The 18913-nt window shown below is 38.4% G+C and overlaps 2 protein-coding genes and 1 pseudogene across 2 annotated transcripts; all 3 read right to left on the bottom strand.

The window, feature by feature from the left end:
• Positions 1–5693: 5693 nt before the first annotated feature.
• Positions 5694–9826, bottom strand: LOC148571607 (serine/threonine-protein phosphatase 7 long form homolog). The gene is made up of 5 exons (XM_088507293.1): positions 9662–9826; positions 7541–7626; positions 6884–7318; positions 6711–6798; positions 5694–6626 (listed from the first exon to the last, which is right to left on the bottom strand). The coding sequence occupies exons 1-5, from the start codon at positions 9824–9826 to the stop codon at positions 5694–5696; spliced, it is 1707 nt and encodes a 568-aa protein (XP_088363419.1).
• Positions 9823–11045, bottom strand: LOC107633351 (uncharacterized). The gene is made up of 2 exons (XM_088507294.1): positions 10904–11045; positions 9823–10403 (listed from the first exon to the last, which is right to left on the bottom strand). The coding sequence occupies exons 1-2, from the start codon at positions 11043–11045 to the stop codon at positions 9823–9825; spliced, it is 723 nt and encodes a 240-aa protein (XP_088363420.1).
• Positions 11046–16236: 5191 nt separating this feature from the next.
• Positions 16237–17391, bottom strand: LOC148571608 (uncharacterized; annotated as a pseudogene).
• Between the last annotated feature and the right edge of the window lie 1522 nt (positions 17392–18913).

Here is an 18913-nt window from a genome sequence, read left to right on the forward strand (position 1 = left end):
ATTTCGTAGAATCTACATTAACTTATTAATAAAGCAATAAAATAATTAATCATGTAATGATATAATAAATTTTGTTTAGTTATGAGGTATATTCTTTGTGAAAAAATAGAAAATTTGCATGTTTGTAATTATTTTTTACTTAACTTTCTGCATTAAACAAATAGTAACATAAAATTTAATAGCATAAAGTAAATAATATAATAGTTATATACAATTGATTTTTGATAGAATCCAATTTTAAGACTTGAACTCATCATCACTGTCATTTAATTGTATAAATAAAATCATCAAGTAATAAGAATATAATACATGATGAAATAAAAATTCAATTGGCATGGTTATTATATGTCATTATTGTAAATGAATGGCTTTGTATCCTGGTAAACGAATCCCCACACCTTCATATAGCTGTACCAGCAGGGTCGATCCCACGAGGATTGTGGTTTGAAGCAAGCTATGGTTAGCTTGCAGGTCTTAGTTAGGCAAATCAGAAGGTTGTTGGATTTGATAAGAGGTATTAAATAAAATCTTAAACAAGATTGTTGAGATTAGTTAAAAAAATTGAATGTAATTCAAATTTTATGAACATGAGGGGAGTAGGAATTATTTTACTCTTTCCCACAGACGGCGCCAATTGTTCTTGTGTGGATGAACTTTCGAGGTATATCTCGTCTCTTGCGCTGTTGTAATACGCCTTTTCTTTAATGGAGTGAGAATAACTTGGACATCGAAGAACACGGAGGGTGGATACCTGCAAAAGACACTCCGGTGCTAAAGTTAGTAATTGTTTAAGAGGGATAAGAATTCTATGATTATAAAATATTAAACATGAAATAGAACTTATCATGTGTCGAGATATAGAAATTGGTGCCTTTTATAGGCATAGAGTTGATGAATAGAGTTGATGATATGACCGTTGGTAATTAAGTCAGAATAATGGTGATTAAGATGGAAATAATGGTTATTAAGTTGGTAATGAATATGTCAGTTAAAGCAAAAAATGAATGATAATTAAGGCCGAGTTATAATTTATTATAAACAATAACCGAGTTATAAGGTGACGGATCAATTTTATTTATTATTTTATTGTCATAAAACAATTTTTTCGATTAAATTACGATCGAACTGATTAAACTAATAAATCAGTAAATCAGTAGTTAGAGCAGTTCAATGACCGACTCAATTTTCAGAACCTTGACAATTACACTAATTGTTGCTGATTAAATTAACATTAATATACTAATATGACACTCGTTAATCCATGAAAATAAAAATAAAATCTCATTTTATTTAAAATTTACTTTACTATAAGATAAAGTATTAGCTAAACTCATTATTTGATTGTTAACCTTCCAATAAATTAAATATGGAGAGAACATTATTTGGCGAGCATTGCAAGTATTTGGTGCTTATTGGATCACTTGAAGTTGAAGGAAAATCCTCCTAACCTAGCTTCAATAAGAGCTAGCTTCGATCTTAATTAATGGTAGAAATTTGTTGAAAAAATAAATAAATAAATAGTAGAGTGTAAAACGTGCAAGTAATAAAATACGTGAACGATAAATTACATATGCTAGCTTAGAGGGGGCATGTGGATGATTCTTCCAGTGAGCAAAGCGGCTTCCATGACAAAATTGATAACCCTAATAACGTCATCCACTTTGCATGTGTTTTCCTTGAATGTAGGACCTCTTGACTTCTTAAACTTTTTCATACACCCTATGAATGTTTTGCTGCATTCTTCGCTTAGATAGTCATCAGCCACTGCCATATCACAAATTCAAATCTTCATAAAATAATGATTACTACATTATATTCAACATTTTATGTCAAGAAAATGAATAAGTACATGGAACAACTTTTAATTAACCTAACAATAATAACCAACATTTTATTTTAGTTACTTTTTTAATCTTTAATTTTTGAGAATTTAAGATTTAGAATTAGGATTTAATATTTAAAATTTAGGATTCATGATTTTGGATTTAGGATTATTAACTTATCAAGTATGGGTGACAACAGTGTTAGACGAGAAAAAAGAAAAAAATAATTGTGAGAAGTGAAGTAATATATAAAAGTAAGGGCAAGTTACTTAAATAAATAGATTAGAGAAAATATTTACCTGAATGTGTAAAACTGGTTCTTGTTACCTGCATGTGCAAAAAGCCATTTCTATGTAAACCGTGGCAACCCACCACGGTTTCAGAACGTACGTAAACCGTGGAGACCCACAGCGGATTATGATTGAAAAAATTAGAGTGTAAACCGTGGTAGGTCACCACGGTTTACTAAGGAGAAATTGCGTGCATAAACCGTGGAGAGTCACCACGGTTTATGAAGAAATCCTTTTGCACATAAAACCCTGTGGGTCACCACGGTTTATGTTGACAGGAAGTCTATATATATGTTGGTGATTCAAGCTCCATAAGAGATCATTCTCACAATGGCTAGTGAGGAAGAGAGTTTTCTTGCCCTAGTGCATTGCTCTGGGAAAATAAAAAAAAGCAAAAGCAAAGGTGTGAAGTTTACCGACAGAGAACCACTAAGTGTTTTTATCAGGTCGTCGATGACTTTGTCAGATCTGAAGAACAGCATCTTGGAGAAGCTTGGCGTGTTGGGTAGCAAGTGGGTGAAGAAACTATTCTACAAGATTCCCATGGCGGTTGTATCGACCGGTGTTCAGTATGAAACCTTTGCGGTTAAGGCTGATGAAGATATTAGGGTTCTGTTCTACTGTGTACGGAGTTTTCCGGAGATCAGAATCCATGAGTTGTTCGCGAAGTTGGAGGTTGGTGTCGATAGTTCTGGGGCATCCGCGCCAGTTCCCTGCCCAGCTGCCGCGGGTGGTGCATCTAGTTCGATGCCTGCGGTCATACCGTATGTTCCGCCGGTTCAATCACCTTCGTTTGCGGCTGATTTAGACCGAACAGAGGTTGTTGGTTCTATACCTTTGGAGAATGCAGTAGTCATTGAGCCTCCGCACGTTGTGGGCACCGGTGGTGGCCTCGTACCTTATATCGAAGACTTTGGTGGACCTGATCAAGTAGAGAATGCAATGCGTGACGATGAGTCTGACCAGGAGCCTGTTGATATCGATGGTGACAGCGACGATGACAGACGTGGCGATCCACATGCGCAGCATAGGCCAGCAAGTTCTGGTTCTCATCACTACCCTCCACACTTCTCGACACTAAACTTGGAAGCTCTTGGTCAACAGGAAGACAGTGGTAACAGAGTGGGGGGATCTTCTACAGAATTTCAGATTGGGCAATCATTCCAGAGTAAAGATGAAGCTGTGCTGAGTGTAAAGGACTATAGCATCCGGCGAGGTGTTGAGTACAGAGTCATCGAATCGGATCATTTGAAGTATCATGGAAAATACAAGGAATTCGGCAAGGGTTGTAGTTGGTTGATTCGTGTAGCGCTTCGTGCACGAAAGGGGACTTGGGAGGTTAGGAGGTACAACGGGCCACACACATGCCTCGCAACTTCTATTTCAAGTGATCACCGTCAGCTGGACTACCACGTTATCTGTGCGAGGATTCTTCCTATGGTTAGGGCAGATGCTGCGGTTACGGTAAAGGTACTTCAACAAGCGACAGAAGCTGATTACGGTTTCAGGCCTAGTTACAGGAAGGTTTGGATGGCTAAGCAGAAGACAGTGGCAGAAATATATGGAGATTGGGAAGAGTCTTACGCGGAGTTGCCACGTTGGATGCTAGGGATCCAGGCGACAATGCCGGGAACAATCACGGTGCTGAAGAGTGAAGACGTCTCTTGTTCGGATTGGTGGTGGGGTTGATGAGTCCACCGAGTACTTTCACCGGCTATTCTGAACATTTCCACCCTGTATCAAGGCATTCCGGCATTGCAAGCCCCTCGTCAGTATTGATGGTACCCACTTGTATGGGAAGTATGGAGGGACGCTGCTGTTGGCGATAGCTCAGGACGGGAACTCGAACATCCTCCCGATAGCATTTGCCCTTGTGGAGGGCGAAAATGCAGAGTCGTGGTCATTCTTCTTGTCCAATCTCTGAGAGCATGTGACTCCTCAGGAGGGTATCCTTGTTATCTCTGACAGGCATAATGGGATCAAGGCAGCGCTTGAGGCACCTGAGACTGGGTGGCTGCCTCCTCGGGCGTTCCGGGCCTACTGTATTAGGCATGTGGCTGCGAATTTCACCCTAACGTTCAAAGGTAAGGACTCCAGGAGGCTGTTGGTGAATGCTGCCTACGCAAAGACTGAGGCTGAGTTTTACTACTGGTTTGACATCATGCGGACTGAGAATCCAGCAATGTGTGACTGGGCCAACCGGATGGAGTATGACAAATGGACCCAACATGAGGATGCTGGTCGACAGTTCGGGCACATGACCACAAACATCAGTGAATGTGTGAACTCCGTGCTAAAGGGAACTCGCAACCTGCCGGTCACATCTTTGGTTAAGTCAACCTACGGGAGGCTTGCTCAGCTATTTGTGGTACGGGGACAGACAGCAGAGGCACAACTCGGATCTGGGCATGAATTCTGTCAGGCCTTGGTAAAGTCTATTGATCGGAACCTAAGAGACTCGAGGTGCTTCACTGTGACATTATATGACAGGCAGCAGTCCGAGTACACCGTCGCGGAGACAACACCAACCGGCAACTTCTCCCTCGGCAGCTACAGAGTCTCCCTTAAAGATCACCGATGCGACTGTGGCCACTTTCAGGCGCTGCATTATCCTTGTTGCCACGCCATTGCGTGTTGCGCCTACTCCCGGCTTAACTGGGCGTCATATGTTCACGAGGTGTATCGTATGAGTGAGGTGTTCAACGTTTACAAGGAGGGGTTTCTCCCACCTATCCCTGAAGGACTATGGCCTCCATATGCTGGGCCTACCATCATTCCTGACCCTAATATGCGGCGTGCAAAGGAAGGTCGTCCAAAGGTAACCAGGATCCGTGGAAGTATAGATCAGTCTCAGGAGAACCAGCCGAAGCGATGTGGACTATGCCGTCAGCCTGGGCATACGCGGAGGAACTGTCACCAGCGAAGACAGAGTGGTGGAGGGGATGCGTAGATCTCATGTCGTGTATTATGCAATCTATGATGTTTCAGTTGCATCAGGGTCTAGATAATGTTAGTAATGTATGGTTGGTTAAGTCTGTGACTGTCAACATGTTTATCTAATGCAAAAATTTCAATTGAATAAATTCCTGTTATTTTACCTATTAATGTATCGTTCATATTGTGCATTATAATATAAACCGTAGAGCTAAATATCAAATAAGCTGAAACCGGTCAAACTGATTGGTCAAAAGAAAAATAACATTTAACATAAGTCTGAAAGCCATAAACACTAAGTAGCATGCTCAATACATAAAATAACAAAGTCCCTAACGGACAGGAACATATAACATAACTAATCAGAATCCTCAATGGTGTCACTGTCATCATCGTCGAACTGGCCAAGCAGGTGACCTCCGGTACCACACAAAGGAGGACGCCTCACACGCCTAGGTCTCTGATCTGCCTCTGGTGCTGAGGGCTGTGCGGGAATGGCGCTGAAAGCAGAGGCAGGTGTCCCTCCTAACGCAAACCATGGGTCAGACGGAGAAACTGCAGGCTCGTTGAGGTCCACTGCCAACTGAGCCTGAACATCGTCACTCCTGGGCTGCTGATCAGCAAACTGGGCATGCTCCTCAGGCATCTATGGCCTATAATGGGTATCTTCATCATCCCTAAGCATGTTTGCTATGTCCATGTAGAACTCGGACTGAGTAACAAGATCATCAATGTCCATCCCGACAGCCGCGGTAGTAAACTCGGCAAAAGCATGTGGGCTAACGTTCCCAAAGAGCTGAGAGCTAGAACCCACCTCGAACGTCGGCCGATCCATAGCTGATGCTGATCCAACTACCTCCTCACCGGGCACGTGATGACTGCCGTCCCCCTGCTCGGATGGTCCTCTATCAGGCGCACCTCGACGGTTAGGCCGCGCAGGTGGTCGTCTGCCTCTACATCGAGGAACACGGTAGTCCACTGCATCCCCAGGCTCAGCTCCAGGAACATCCTCCTCCAAACGGTCCGCAAACTCCCTCCACTCGCGATCGGTGGTCCGGGTCCCTATACGGCGACACCGATCGACTCGTTTGTTATCTGGTCTGTCATAAACGTGCACTCTAGGAGGTGCCTGCGACGACCCTCTGTGACGCACCTCCTCAGTCAGCACAATCGGCCTCGGATCCTGAAATGCTACATCTGGGGATAGGAACCTGTGCGCCACACGGCACCACCAGTCCAGGTACTCTGCTGATGGACCAGGGTCCATGACTCGATCGACCCATATGACTGACCGAAGCCTGTCCTTCCAATGCTGGTGCCACTCCTGATAATATGAAGGAAACCACCGGTCCCCACCCCTACCATCCTTCGCATGTAGCCAATCTATGTTCAGAGCTGGCTCTGGAAGATGCTGAACACCCCCGAACTGGGGTAGAACCCTATCGACCTGGTGCCACTCGATCGCAGCAAAATATATCAGGCTAGTGACGGCCGTCCATAGCCGTCGGTGCTCGTCAGCTAGAATCTCCGGATGAATGACAGCACCAACATCAACAGAAGAATAAGGCTCCCACACAAACTGCATAGAAACAGTAAGAGTTTGCTGAGACAGTCACATTTAACAAAAACTAGTACAGGTATCAGTAATAAATAAATGACTCACATCGTGGGCACGCAGCCGATCCAGTGCAAGGCGTGCGGAAAGTAATCTCTGTGCCCCTGCATCGTTCCTCGGCACAAACTCAGCCCACCTACAATTTTAATTGAAATGATGTCAAAACAAACCATAACACATGATGTATTTAAAATTTATTAACAGATAATACTAAACCCTACCTGGAAGCAAGAGGAAACCCGAACCGGTCAAAGCCAGTGGGCCTCAGAGTGGGAAACCTCCAGAAAATCCAAGACTGTAGTAGCTGTAGCGGCCCAGCCAAGTTAACGACGTTCCAGTTTGTTCCACGACAAAGACACCTATACAACCAGGCCAGTGCAGCGGAGCCCCAGCTATATCTGCCCAAGTCGTCCAACGATGCCAAATAAGGCAACCAGCGAAGGTGAACCCTGTTTGCGTTCTTGTCCGCAAACAGCTGAGACGACAACAGCATCAGGATATAAGCGCGTGCGTATACACGCACGGTCTCATCAGTAGCATCTGCAGGGAGAACCCGGAACCTCTCGTGGAACCATGTGTAGCACACTGTCATCTGCTTGATTTTACTCTGTGGAGGTAACTCCCCGAACAACTCCCGAAACCACACCCATGCTGGTCTACCGTGTTACATCAGATTCTCAAACTCAGTCAAGCACCCACTAACGGGCACACCATCAATCGGCAAACCCAGCTGATATGCAACATCCTATAAAGTAATGGTGCACTCACCAAATGGCATATGGAACGTGTGGGTCTCCGGACGCCACCGCTCAATAAATGCGCTAAGGAGAGATTAATCAACCCAGAACCACTGACTGTTTAGCCTAGCCAGATGATACAAGCCGGCAGTCTCCAGATACGGTATAATCCGGTCATGTAAGGGCATATTCTGCTGCCTCCTAACGGCGCTAATAACCCTACTAGGCTGCAAAACGTGGGTAACAAAATCCCTTAACATACAACCATTACAAACAACACCAAACATAATTTTCGTAAAAATTATTAGACTCGTCACATTAAATTCATTGATTCTAAAGGAAAAAAATATTATAACAATATAAATAGAGGAAAAAAATATTATTCAATATAAATAGAAGAAAAAAATATTATTCAATAAAATATTTACATTTATAACAAAATATTTTAGAAAAATACTATTAACCAGACTTACAAGATAAATAAGCATAATAAAATATGCATTATTCAGTAGACAATATTAATAAATGCCTCACATTTGGATTGACAGTAACCATAATAATATCAATATTTATGTAAATAACATTAATCAGAATAACAATACAAATAAGCATAATAAAATATTTTTACTAACAATATCCCTAATAATATCAATTGCTATATTAGTATGAATTTTAATAACAATAATAACGACAGAAACAGTAACTAACCTCTTCGTCGATATATCCTGCCACGTGAGCGACGCCATTTAGTCAGTACAAGCGATCCTCACCCTCCATTGGCTCCACCACCCACTTCTCCTTCAAACCTCCAAAGTTTTGCCAAATCCTCTCAACACAACAACAACTTCCTTTTTTTTTGTTCCTTACCAAATGATCCGTTCTAACCTTCCACGGATTACTTATATAGCCACACACACATAAACCGTGGTGACCCACAGGGTTTTATGTGCAAAAGGATTTCTTCATAAACCGTGGTGACTCTCCACGGTTTATGCACGCAATTTCTCCTTAGTAAACCGTGGTGACCTACCACAGTTTACACTCTAATTTTTTCAATCATAATCCGTTGTGGGTCTCCACGGTTTATGTACGTTCTAAAACCGTGGTGGGTTGCCACGGTTTACATAGAAATGGCTTTTTGCACATGCAGGTAACAAGAACCAGTTTTGCACATTCAGGTAAATATTTTCTCTAATCTATTTATTTAAGTAACTTGCCCTAAAAGTAAATAAAAATATTCAAAAAATAATAAAAATCAGTTAAAAATAATCTAAAATAAATTAAATATTATTTTCTAAACTTTTAATTTTTATTTTTTAGTTAATATTTATTAATTTTTAAGATTATTTTTTATTTTAAATTCTAAATACTGAATCGTAATTTTTAAATTTTAAATACTAAACTAATCTTAAACTTTAAAAAAATGAAGATTGAAAAAAATTATTTTACGATAGATAAAAAAGTTATTAAAAAATTATTTTATTCTTATTCTTCTTTCTATTGTCCTTATGTGGGTCCTCAAGAGAGGAAAATTATGCTGTTTTCACTTAGACCATCTCTAGTAGAGAATTCATCCCAATTTCTATTTATGACCCACGTGTCATAAAAAATAACTCCACATCAGCTTTTGCGTCATAAACAGTAAATAGAAACTCAAATTATTTCTCTCTTCTCCATTAGGAGGAACTAACTTTAGTCCCTATTGTAATCCCACTTAATTAATTAATTAATTAACGTAATTAAAATTAATATAATTACTATTTTTTTTACAATAATATTTTTTAAATTTATAAATTCAGAAATAATTTATTGTTAAAAAATATTAATATTAAAAAAAAGCATATATAAAAATAATACACAATATATAATTTCACAGTGCAAAATCTTCCTCTCCCAATTCAGGTTGTGATAAGCCGTTTTTGACATCGTCATACTTTAAGTCTTGAGAAAAATTTCCTGCATAAGTATCTCTTTCATCCTCAACAATCATATTATGCAATATAATACAAGCTTGCATTATATTTGCAAGTTTCTTCTTTTCCCAAAAGTGCCTAGACCACGTATAATTGCAAAGCGTGCTTGCAACACTCCGAATGCTTGCTCTACATCTTTTCTTTGCCCTTCTTGGTATTGTACAAATAATTTGCGTTTCTCCCCTTGTGGTTTTGAGATTGATTTGACAAATGCGACCCATTCAGGATAAATACCATCTGCTAAATAGTATCCCATAGTATAGTTATCACCTTTAATAGTATAGTTTACCTCTGGAGCACGGTCATTTAGAATATCATCGAACACTGGTGAACGTTCTAACATGTTGATATCATTATTTGAACCAGAAACTCCAAAGAACGCATGCCATATCCAAAGGTCTGAAGATGCTACAACCTCAACTACTATGGTTGCAACTCCATGATAACCACTCATGTACATACTTTTCCACGCCTTTGGACAATGCTACCCAACATGCCAAGAAAGCCACGACCTTCCGCCATTTGTAGCAGGCGTCGTACATCATTTGAATTTGGTTTTCGCAAGTATTCATCCTCGAACACCAAAATGACACCTTCAACAAAATTTTCCAAGCATTCAATTGTAGTGCTCCCTCCTATGCACACATAATCATCAATGGCATCAGCAGCTACGCCATATGCTAACATTCGTATCATAACAGTGCATTTTTGGAGTGGTGACAAGCCTCTTCTCCCAGTTGCATCGACCCTCTGTTGAAAATACGGATAGGAATTTGAGAGAGCATCTACTATCCGAAGAAATACATGTCTTCTCATTCGAAATCTCTGTCGAAAAATATCAGCATTATACATCGGCTCATCTGCAAAGTAATCTTGAAAAAGGCAATCATGTCCTGCTTCTCGATCTCTATTAATCCATGTACAAGGAGTTGGGATAGAGCTTCTATCAATATCTTCTTCTTCTAAAGCATCGAATAAACTCTCATCGATCCAACTATCTATGAGTGTATTATCCCCCCGTCTTCTTTTACCTTACAAAGCCTCATTAAACATATCATCAAAATTTCTAGCCATAGCTTGAGGTTCTTTTTAGTATTCTTTTGAGGTGAGAAACCAGATTTGGAATGGGGTTGCTGAATCATTGATAGTTGATATTTATAAGTGTTTGCGCAACAAGTAGATACTTCTCAACAGCTAGTTTTGCAACGGATACTTAACGGCTAGTTTTTTCTTATCTAAGTTTAAAATAGTTAGTTTTGCAACGGCTACTTAACGGCTAGTTTTTTCTTGTCTAAATTTAAAATGGCTAGTTTTGCAACGGTCACTTTCATAAACAATAACGGCACAATAATATTGACTAATTTAAAAAGTTACATCAGAAATGAATAAAACAAAGTACATCACATACCAGTAACACGCAATAAAAATAAAAACATTCTACTTAACTCTACAAATACAAGGAACCATTAAGTAAACCACTTATTGATTATTTTCTCACATGCAATCTCATGAAGAGCTTGTCATTTTTCACTCATTGTAGACGTGTCAGCATTAAGTATTTGCATATCCATTTCTCTTTCCCTTTTCTTAGTCATCCTTTCCATTTCCATTTCCTTTGCATTTATCTCCATTTCTTTAATATACCTCTGAGTTTGTAATTCTTGTTCTTTCATCGCCGCTTGAATCTGTAACTCCTTTTCTTTTATTGCCATCATCTTTTCTTTATGTTCCCTCTCCTCTTCTCTTTATTTTTCCTATCCATTAGTTTATTTTCTCTAACATTCTTAATATCTTCCATGAGAGATAGTTTCTTCGAAACCGATGATTTCTTTTTGCTAAGATCTTCAGACATTTGTGCTTTTCCCTACCTTTTCTCTTGCTCTTCTTTGATCCTTGTGGGTGAACGGGAGAGTCCACACCGGTTTTTTCAGTCAACGGTGTTTCTGGATTTGATGATGATGAGTATGCTCCAGTTGCACTAACCTAGGTTCTCTTTGAGCCTCCACTATGTGTAGGCAGTTGGCTTCTCCATTTTTGCTCCAAACGAAGCATATTCCAATGCCTCTCAAAAGTGAAATTTTGACCATAATTTGTGGAATAAAGTTTATAAGCCAACTCCTTTATATCATCAGCATTCGAACCACTCATTTTGTTTCGACTAGCTTGATCGTAGCAACCAGCAAGCTGTGCAACTGCCTTGTTGATCTTATACCATCATTTCTTACATGCAACTGTCCCCCTTTTTATCTCAGAGCTGTATTCCATACAATAACTGTGAATTCAACTCCAAAATGTTTTTCTCTTTTGGTCGGTACCAACTATAGGGTTAGTTGAAACATTCAACCATGCACTGATCAACATCTCATCCTCTTTCCATTGCTAGTGTTGAATACTATCTTGCCTACAATTTTCAATGTCATCTTCATTGATTTTAATAGCATCTAATCCACGAGGATTGGCAAAATCTGAATATTGCGAATTTGGACTAGATTGTACTGGAGTCGGAGGAGATGGATCAGAAGAGTCACCAACACCAGATGAGCTATGTCTTGATGCACTGAATTGAGTTGAAAACAGCAAGGATATTGGAGTAATATTTCTGATAGAGTGGTTAAATATGGATGAAAATAAAAAATGTGGTATTTGTGAATTTTGATTTTGTGGTTGGAATATAGGAAATTGATTATTATAAGGAGTTTGAAAATTGAAATTAGGAAGATTTTCTGGATTTGGATTTTGAAATGTATTTAGTAGAGTGAAGTTTTGATTTGGAATTTGAGAGTTTGAGGTTTGAGATTGTTGGGTATTTGGAGTTTGAGAAAAATTTTGTAAATAATTGAAAAAAGAGTTGAGTTGGTTTGGATCCATTTTTTCGAACAAAAAATAATATCAGCAGAACTTTGATTTCGTAAACTTGGAAGAAGATGAAGAAGAGTAGAAGAAAGTATGAGAATAGAAGTGTATGTAAGTAGTATATATAGAGTAATAAAATATTAATTTATAAACAATAACGGTAACATAGTAACGGCTAGTTTCCAACGGCTAATTTTGCAACGGCTAATTTTTTAATGTGGCTAGCATTTTAAATTTCATAAATAAAAATAAACAATCCAACAAAAAATTAAATTTATTATTTTATGTAAACAAATTTAATTAATTATAATTTAATATAACAACATAAATAATATTTAATATTATTTTAATATAATTATTTATATTAATTATTATTTAAATAATTAATATGCATTATTAATATAAATTATTACTTAAATAAAAGAATAATGATTTAATATAATTAATTATTATAATTATTTAAATAATTATTTTTATTCTTTTTATTAGTCATAGTAAAAAATTTGTTGAAAGAGCCAAGTCCCTCTTTAGAGGGACTTACTTTCTCGATCGAAGAGAAAGAACTCCTTCTCATTTCACTCCAATGCATGGTTCCTTTCTTTTCCAGACACATATAGTGACAGGGACTCCAAAATATAACCGTTGGAGTTGCTCTTAAGCACTTACATTATATCTAATATATGGTGGATACTATCATAAATATTTTACAATTGTCTTCATGTAAAGATGTATCTTTTTTATCATTAGATGATGAATTGTAAGGTTTGATTTGATAGCTATAAAAGTGTTATCTTTTTTTAAAGTGTAGTAAAACAAGCAAAGTACACTTTTAATACAAGGCCCTTCATAAAAAGATATTTTTAATATTTTTATTCGAGTAAGTATCCTAAAATATTTGTGGCTATTATGTAGTGTGGCAGGATTACTCATTCAAGGAAGTAGGATCCATTGTGAGCTCCTCAGTTTCTTTTGCAAGAGTATCACTGAAATTTTTACCAGATTTATAGAGTCTAGCTTATTGCAACCGCCGTCTCAAGGTCCTCTCAAGTTCAGGATCAAAATCTATAAGAGGTTCCTTGTTCTTGTTCCTTCTCATAAACAAATAGAAAAAAAAAAAACAGATGAAAATCTCTACGTCAGAGTGCAGAAAATTTTCAGTGAGGTAACCTGTGTAAAAAAAATAAAATAGAACAACTAAATAATTAAAGCAAAAAAATTTCGAAAATTATAAATAAAATTAGAGTGCAAATTTTGAATTTTATATAAAAAATGAACATGAAAATTAAAATAAAAATAACTAGGTAACACCAAACTTAATTTCAGAAATTAAGAAAAAATAGTAGCAATAAATTTCGAAAATTAAAGGGCAAAATTAAATAAAATTAAAGCTAAAACGCCTAATCTAAGCAATCAAACAACTAATAGTTGTCAATCACATAAATCTCCGGCAACGGCGCCAAAAACTTGGTGCGGAATTTGAAGTCCACAAACTAACCGGCAAGTGCACTAGGTCGTACCAAGTAATACCTCAGGTGAGCGAGGGTCGATCCCACGAGGATTGATGGATCAAGCAACAATGGTTGGGTGATTTACTCAGTTAGACAAACTGAAAATAATGTTGAGATTTCAATAGAATTAAACAGTAAAATTCAGAGAATTAATAAAGCAAGCAGTAAATTAGTGTGAAGATTATATGAGAAAACAGTTAAGGTTTCAGAGATGTTAATTTTCCGGATTAACTTCTCTTACCAAATATTTTAATCATGCAAGATTCAATTCATGGCAAACTATATGTGACTAAACCCTAATTCCTTAGACCTTTTTAGTCTCCTCTAACCTTCATCAACTGCAAATTCCTTGGTCACTTGATTCCGATTAGAGGGTTAAGTTCAAAACTAGTTTATGTGCCATAGAAACCCTAATTATCCAAATATAAGAGGATTATATGTCACGTATCCCGTTAAGTCCAGATAATTAGTGATTTAAGAGAAATTATTTTCAAGTTGTTGTTCAAGTAAATTGCTTTTCCAAGGTCTACAAGAACTCAAATAGAACAAGGGTCATACTTCCGTTCTACCCAGATTCATAAGATGAAGAACAAAAACAAATTCTTGAAATTGAAATTAAAACAGTAATTAAAATAGAAGAGTAATAGTATCAATTCATAAAATAAACAGAGCTCCTAACCTTAACAATGGAGGTTTAGTTGCTCATGGTTCAGAGAGAAAACCAGGATTCTGAAAAACAGTAAAGTGCGGAATAAGGTCCGAGAGAAGAGAAGAGCCCGATGGGCTGATTCTTTTTCCCTTTTATATCTAACCCTAATTAATGTAAAATATATTTTCTAAAACTAAACAATATATATTCCTATTTATAATTAAAATAAAAGTTTTAATCAAAAATAAATTAAAACATTCGTCCCATTGCTTGATGGCTAATGCAGCGAGTATATGGAGGCCTTTTTACTCATGGCGCCTAACTTCAGGATTCTGAAGTTAGGCGCTGCCCTGGCAGCACGCAATTGAAGCGCAAGTCCTTCTTCCGGCGCCTAACTTGGGAAAAACCAAGTTAGGTGCCAGTATGGCCGTGCATGTTGGAGAAGAAGTGTATACTATTATACATCGTTGGAAAGCTCCGAAAGTTAGATTTCCAAAGCCACTTGAATCACGTCAATTGGACTTCTGTAGCTCAAGTTATTTCCATTAGAGTGCAAGGAGGTCAGGGTTGATAACATCATTCACTTTCTTCACTTCTTCTATAAAACTCTGTCAAATCCATCCGAATGCTATCTGAAATAAACAAATTTGTACACAACTCAAAGTAGCATTTATAGTAGTTAAAAAGTAATTAAATCTTGATTAAACTTAACAATTCAAATACAAATTCACTAGGAAAAGATAGGAAAGATGCTCACGCATCACAACACCAAACTTGAATTGTTGCTTGTCCTCAAGCAACCAAAACTATTGCAAACTTAGGATGTGAATTTGCATGAGAAGTGAGTACTTAAGTAAGTTCCTTTCTCTTCTTAAAGTGGAGTTTATACACTGCAATTCTGAATAGTTTTGGCATCTCACTATCCTTTGAATCAGAGGAATGTCACTGTCATTTGGAATTAGAATCTGGATAATATTATGAATTATCTGGCCTTTTTACCTTAGGTTAATCCTTAAAGACAGCAAATTTTCTTTCATTCTCTTTTCCTTGGTGCTTTTTGCCTTGAGCCTAGCTGTGACTTTAAATGCTTTGTCTTAAGCTTTACTTGACACAAAAACACTACAAGCACTTAACTGGGAAACTCTCTTTTAGTTCTGATTTTTCTTTCAGTTACTCCCAGACAGTGGTGCTCAAAGCCTTTGGCATACTCTGTTAAATGCACTTGGTCTCGACTCTTAGTGCTTTGTTTCAAGGATTACTTGATACATTTACACTACAAGCATATGACTAGGAAAACAACTCTTTGAGCTTTTAATCATATTTGACCTTCCTAGTTATTGATACTCAGAGCCTTGGACCTTGCTTTTCTTTATTTTCTTTTGCTGTTTCTTTTGCTTCAAGGATTAAGCTTTTGTTTATTTCAGAGAATTCATAATATTCCTATAAATTCCTGTTCCTCATGCACCAACATCCTTTGATTCAAATTCAAATATGCACTGTTCATATCATGCATTCAGAATCACAGATAATACCACAACATCTTAAGTAAATAAGATTCTTCTTTAATATAAACTCAATTTCTCATGTAATACATCACTTGCTTTTTTTTTCTTTTTAGATTCAAGCTCAGTGAGCGGTACATGAGACACCTCTTTAAAAACTAAAAATAGATAACAGAATTAAAAATAGCAAAATTAAACTAGAACCTAGGAATTGAAATTACTAAAGATCATGCAGACACTCAAACAAAATAGCAGAAAATAGAAAAATAACATAATAACAGCGAAAGGAAATAGGAAGTGAAAAAGGGACTAAACCACCTCAGTCTCCATGGTAGGGATCTCTCTCCTTAGGCTACGGTCCATATGGTCCTCTCAGACGCCCAAAGTCATGTCTCAGCTGAAAGAGCTCACGGCACTGAGTCTCTTGCTCCACTGCTAACTGATGGAGGAGAGCATTCTGACTATCCTGTGCTACCCGCATCTGCTCCATGGATGAATTGAGCTACTGCCAGTGGCTATTCTCTGTGATTCTCATCTGCTCAATAGAGGAAGCAAGCTGTTGCCAGTACTCTTGAGGCGGAAAGAAATGTCCCTAAGGTAATGGAGGATAGTCCTATTGAGCTTCCTCCTCAACTTGATCTTCTCAGGGGACCCTGTGATTTTCCGTAAGATGCTCCATAGTCTTATTAGTAATTGGCCTCTCAACAGGAATATGAAAGTCATTATCCACCTTTACCTTTGTTGCTTCACATAGGCGGTAAATCAGATGTGGAAAACCAAGCCTAGCCTTCTTATGAGGATTGGAGGCAATGTTATATATCTGTTGTGGAATAATGTCCTCTACCTCCACCACCTCTCCCTTCATGATGTAGTGAATCATGATATCCCGGTCCATAGTGCATTCGGATCGGTTGCTAGTTAGCATGATGGGCCTTCGGATGAAGTCTAACCATCCCCTAGCTACAGGAAGAATATCAGTGCTCTTCAGTTGGTTCGGCTTTCCTTCTGCACCTATTCTCCACTGAGAACCCGGAATGCATATATCTTCAAGTACTTGGTCCAATTCCTAATCTATGTGCAACCTTTCACTGTAGAAATCAGCTGTATGATCTGGAGGTGGCAGATGGAGGGCCTGTCAGATTCTTCTTGGACTGAAATCAACGATCTTTCCCCTCACATAGCTTTGATAGTTCTTTTTATTGACTCCATCAATATCCTTGTAAGTGACCCAGAGATTGCCATAGAATTCTTGGACCATCAATTGTCCAACCTTAGTGTGCGGGTTGCACAGAAATTGCCACCATCGCCTCTGAATCTGAAATTCAATTTTCGGATATTCATCCAGCTGAAGCGCAAATTTCACTTCCAGAATTACAACCCTCTTGTAAGTGACCTCATAAAAGTGTTCCTCATGTAGATTGGAGTGAAACCTCTGTGCATTATAAGAACTGGTGGCTGGCTCTTTACCTTTCCTCTTTCTTGAAGACTCAATAGTTTTTGGTGCCATTAAAGTGAACAAAAAAATCACAAGCGAAGCGACAATACCAAACTTAAAATTTTGCTCGTACTCGAGAAAAATAAAAAATAACAAAGAGGAAAATAGAGGTAAGAGGATAGACCAATTTGAAATAAATTAAAAATAAAATTTTGTTTTTCTTTTATTTTTTTGAAAACTGAATAAATAAATAAACAAATAAGCAAGGCGTATAGAGTGGAGGGGGGTGGGGCAACGAAACAAGGGGGAAGGCTTAGGTGAAGGTTGGTATGAGTGATTTGTTGTGGGTTAAGAGGAGGGGGGCTAATGCGAGTGTGTATGTCTGGAAGAGATGGGGGCAGAGATATAGTGGAGTGATGGGGTTAATTATTGTTGGGTGTGGGTAGAAGGGGGTGGAGGTGTATATATATATAGTGCGAGAGGGAGGGTTTGTCATGGGTTGGAGGGGTGTGGTTATGAGGAAGGAAAGAAAGAAAGGGGAAGCAGGGTGGGACTGGGGTCTTCGATCAATGGGATTTGGGAATGGGGAGGAATATCTGGGAATGAGGGGGTATATCTGGGAATTAAATGAAAGTTTTGGAATGGAGTGGGGACCAAATCAAAGGGATTTGGTTCAGGAATCATGTGATTTGGTTTTGAATAAGGCAAAATTTTGTAGCTGGCGCCTAACTTGATGAAAGCGGCACCTAACTTTGCTTTTGAACCCATGATGGCACCTAACTTTGGAATGGGGAAGTTAGGCGCCGACCTCCCTGTGAGCTTAAAACTCCCTCGCGCCTAACTTGGTACACCCCAAGTTAAGCGCCATCTCTCTTTTTTTTTTTGCACCTAACTTCACAAAAGTGAAGTTAGGTGCAAGGATGGCAGTGGAAATTGTGCGTGGAGCCTTCTTGGTAGCACCTAACTTCATGGAGCCAAGTTAGGCGCCACCCACTCAGTGGAAAATGTCCAATTGCACGCACAATTGGCGCCTAACTTCACAAATGTGAAGTTAGGCGCCACCCCTCCAAAGGCTTTCTTCAAAATTGATCTTCATGTGGCGCCTAACTTCAGAAAGTGAAGTTAGGCACCACCCTGTCTGCATCAAACTCCTCCAGGGTGTCCGAAACTCCGTCTGATCGCACCTGTTTCTGATCTAATCACTCTACATGATCCAGATACACATAAAACAAAGGAAAAACAGTAGAAACTCAAATAAAACTAATGAAAACAAAGCATAAATCAAACTTAAGGATACAAAATATCAGGTTGCCTCCCGACAAGCGCTTCTTTACCGTCACTAGCTTGACAGATAGTTTTGCTAAGTTAGCAGATGGGTGGACCTCTGGCGATCAATTTCGCCTCCAAGATAGTACTTCAACCTTTGACCATTCACTATAAATCTTCTATCAGAATTATCTTCCTAAATTTCTACATGGCCATATGGTAATGCTCTAGTTACCACAAATGGTCCTGACTACTGGGATTTCAGCTTCCCGGGAAAGAGTTTGAGCCTTGAATTGAACAATAGCACCTTCTGACCTAGCTCAAAAAC

Source organism: Arachis ipaensis, chromosome B3 (assembly GCF_059453495.1).
Source record: "Arachis ipaensis isolate K30076 ecotype BB chromosome B3, ASM5945349v1, whole genome shotgun sequence".
Lineage (NCBI taxonomy): Eukaryota > Viridiplantae > Streptophyta > Magnoliopsida > Fabales > Fabaceae > Arachis > Arachis ipaensis.

Excerpts from the sequence above, each read along its gene's own strand:
- LOC148571607 (XM_088507293.1), bottom strand. The coding sequence starts at position 9,826 with ATGAGTGGTTATCATGGAGTTGCAACCATAGTAGTTGAGGTTGTAGCA. Across the intron at positions 7,627-9,661 it reads TAAATGACCGTGCTCCAGAG|CCTAGTAGGGTTATTAGCGC; the intron begins GTAAACTATACT and ends CACGTTTTGCAG. Across the intron at positions 7,319-7,540 it reads TATCTGGAGACTGCCGGCTT|ACCAGCATGGGTGTGGTTTC; the intron begins GTATCATCTGGC and ends GTAACACGGTAG.
- LOC107633351 (XM_088507294.1), bottom strand. The coding sequence starts at position 11,045 with ATGAAAGAACAAGAATTACAAACTCAGAGGTATATTAAAGAAATGGAG. Across the intron at positions 10,404-10,903 it reads TGCTGACACGTCTACAATGA|GTAAAAGAAGACGGGGGGAT; the intron begins GTGAAAAATGAC and ends AGGCTTTGTAAG.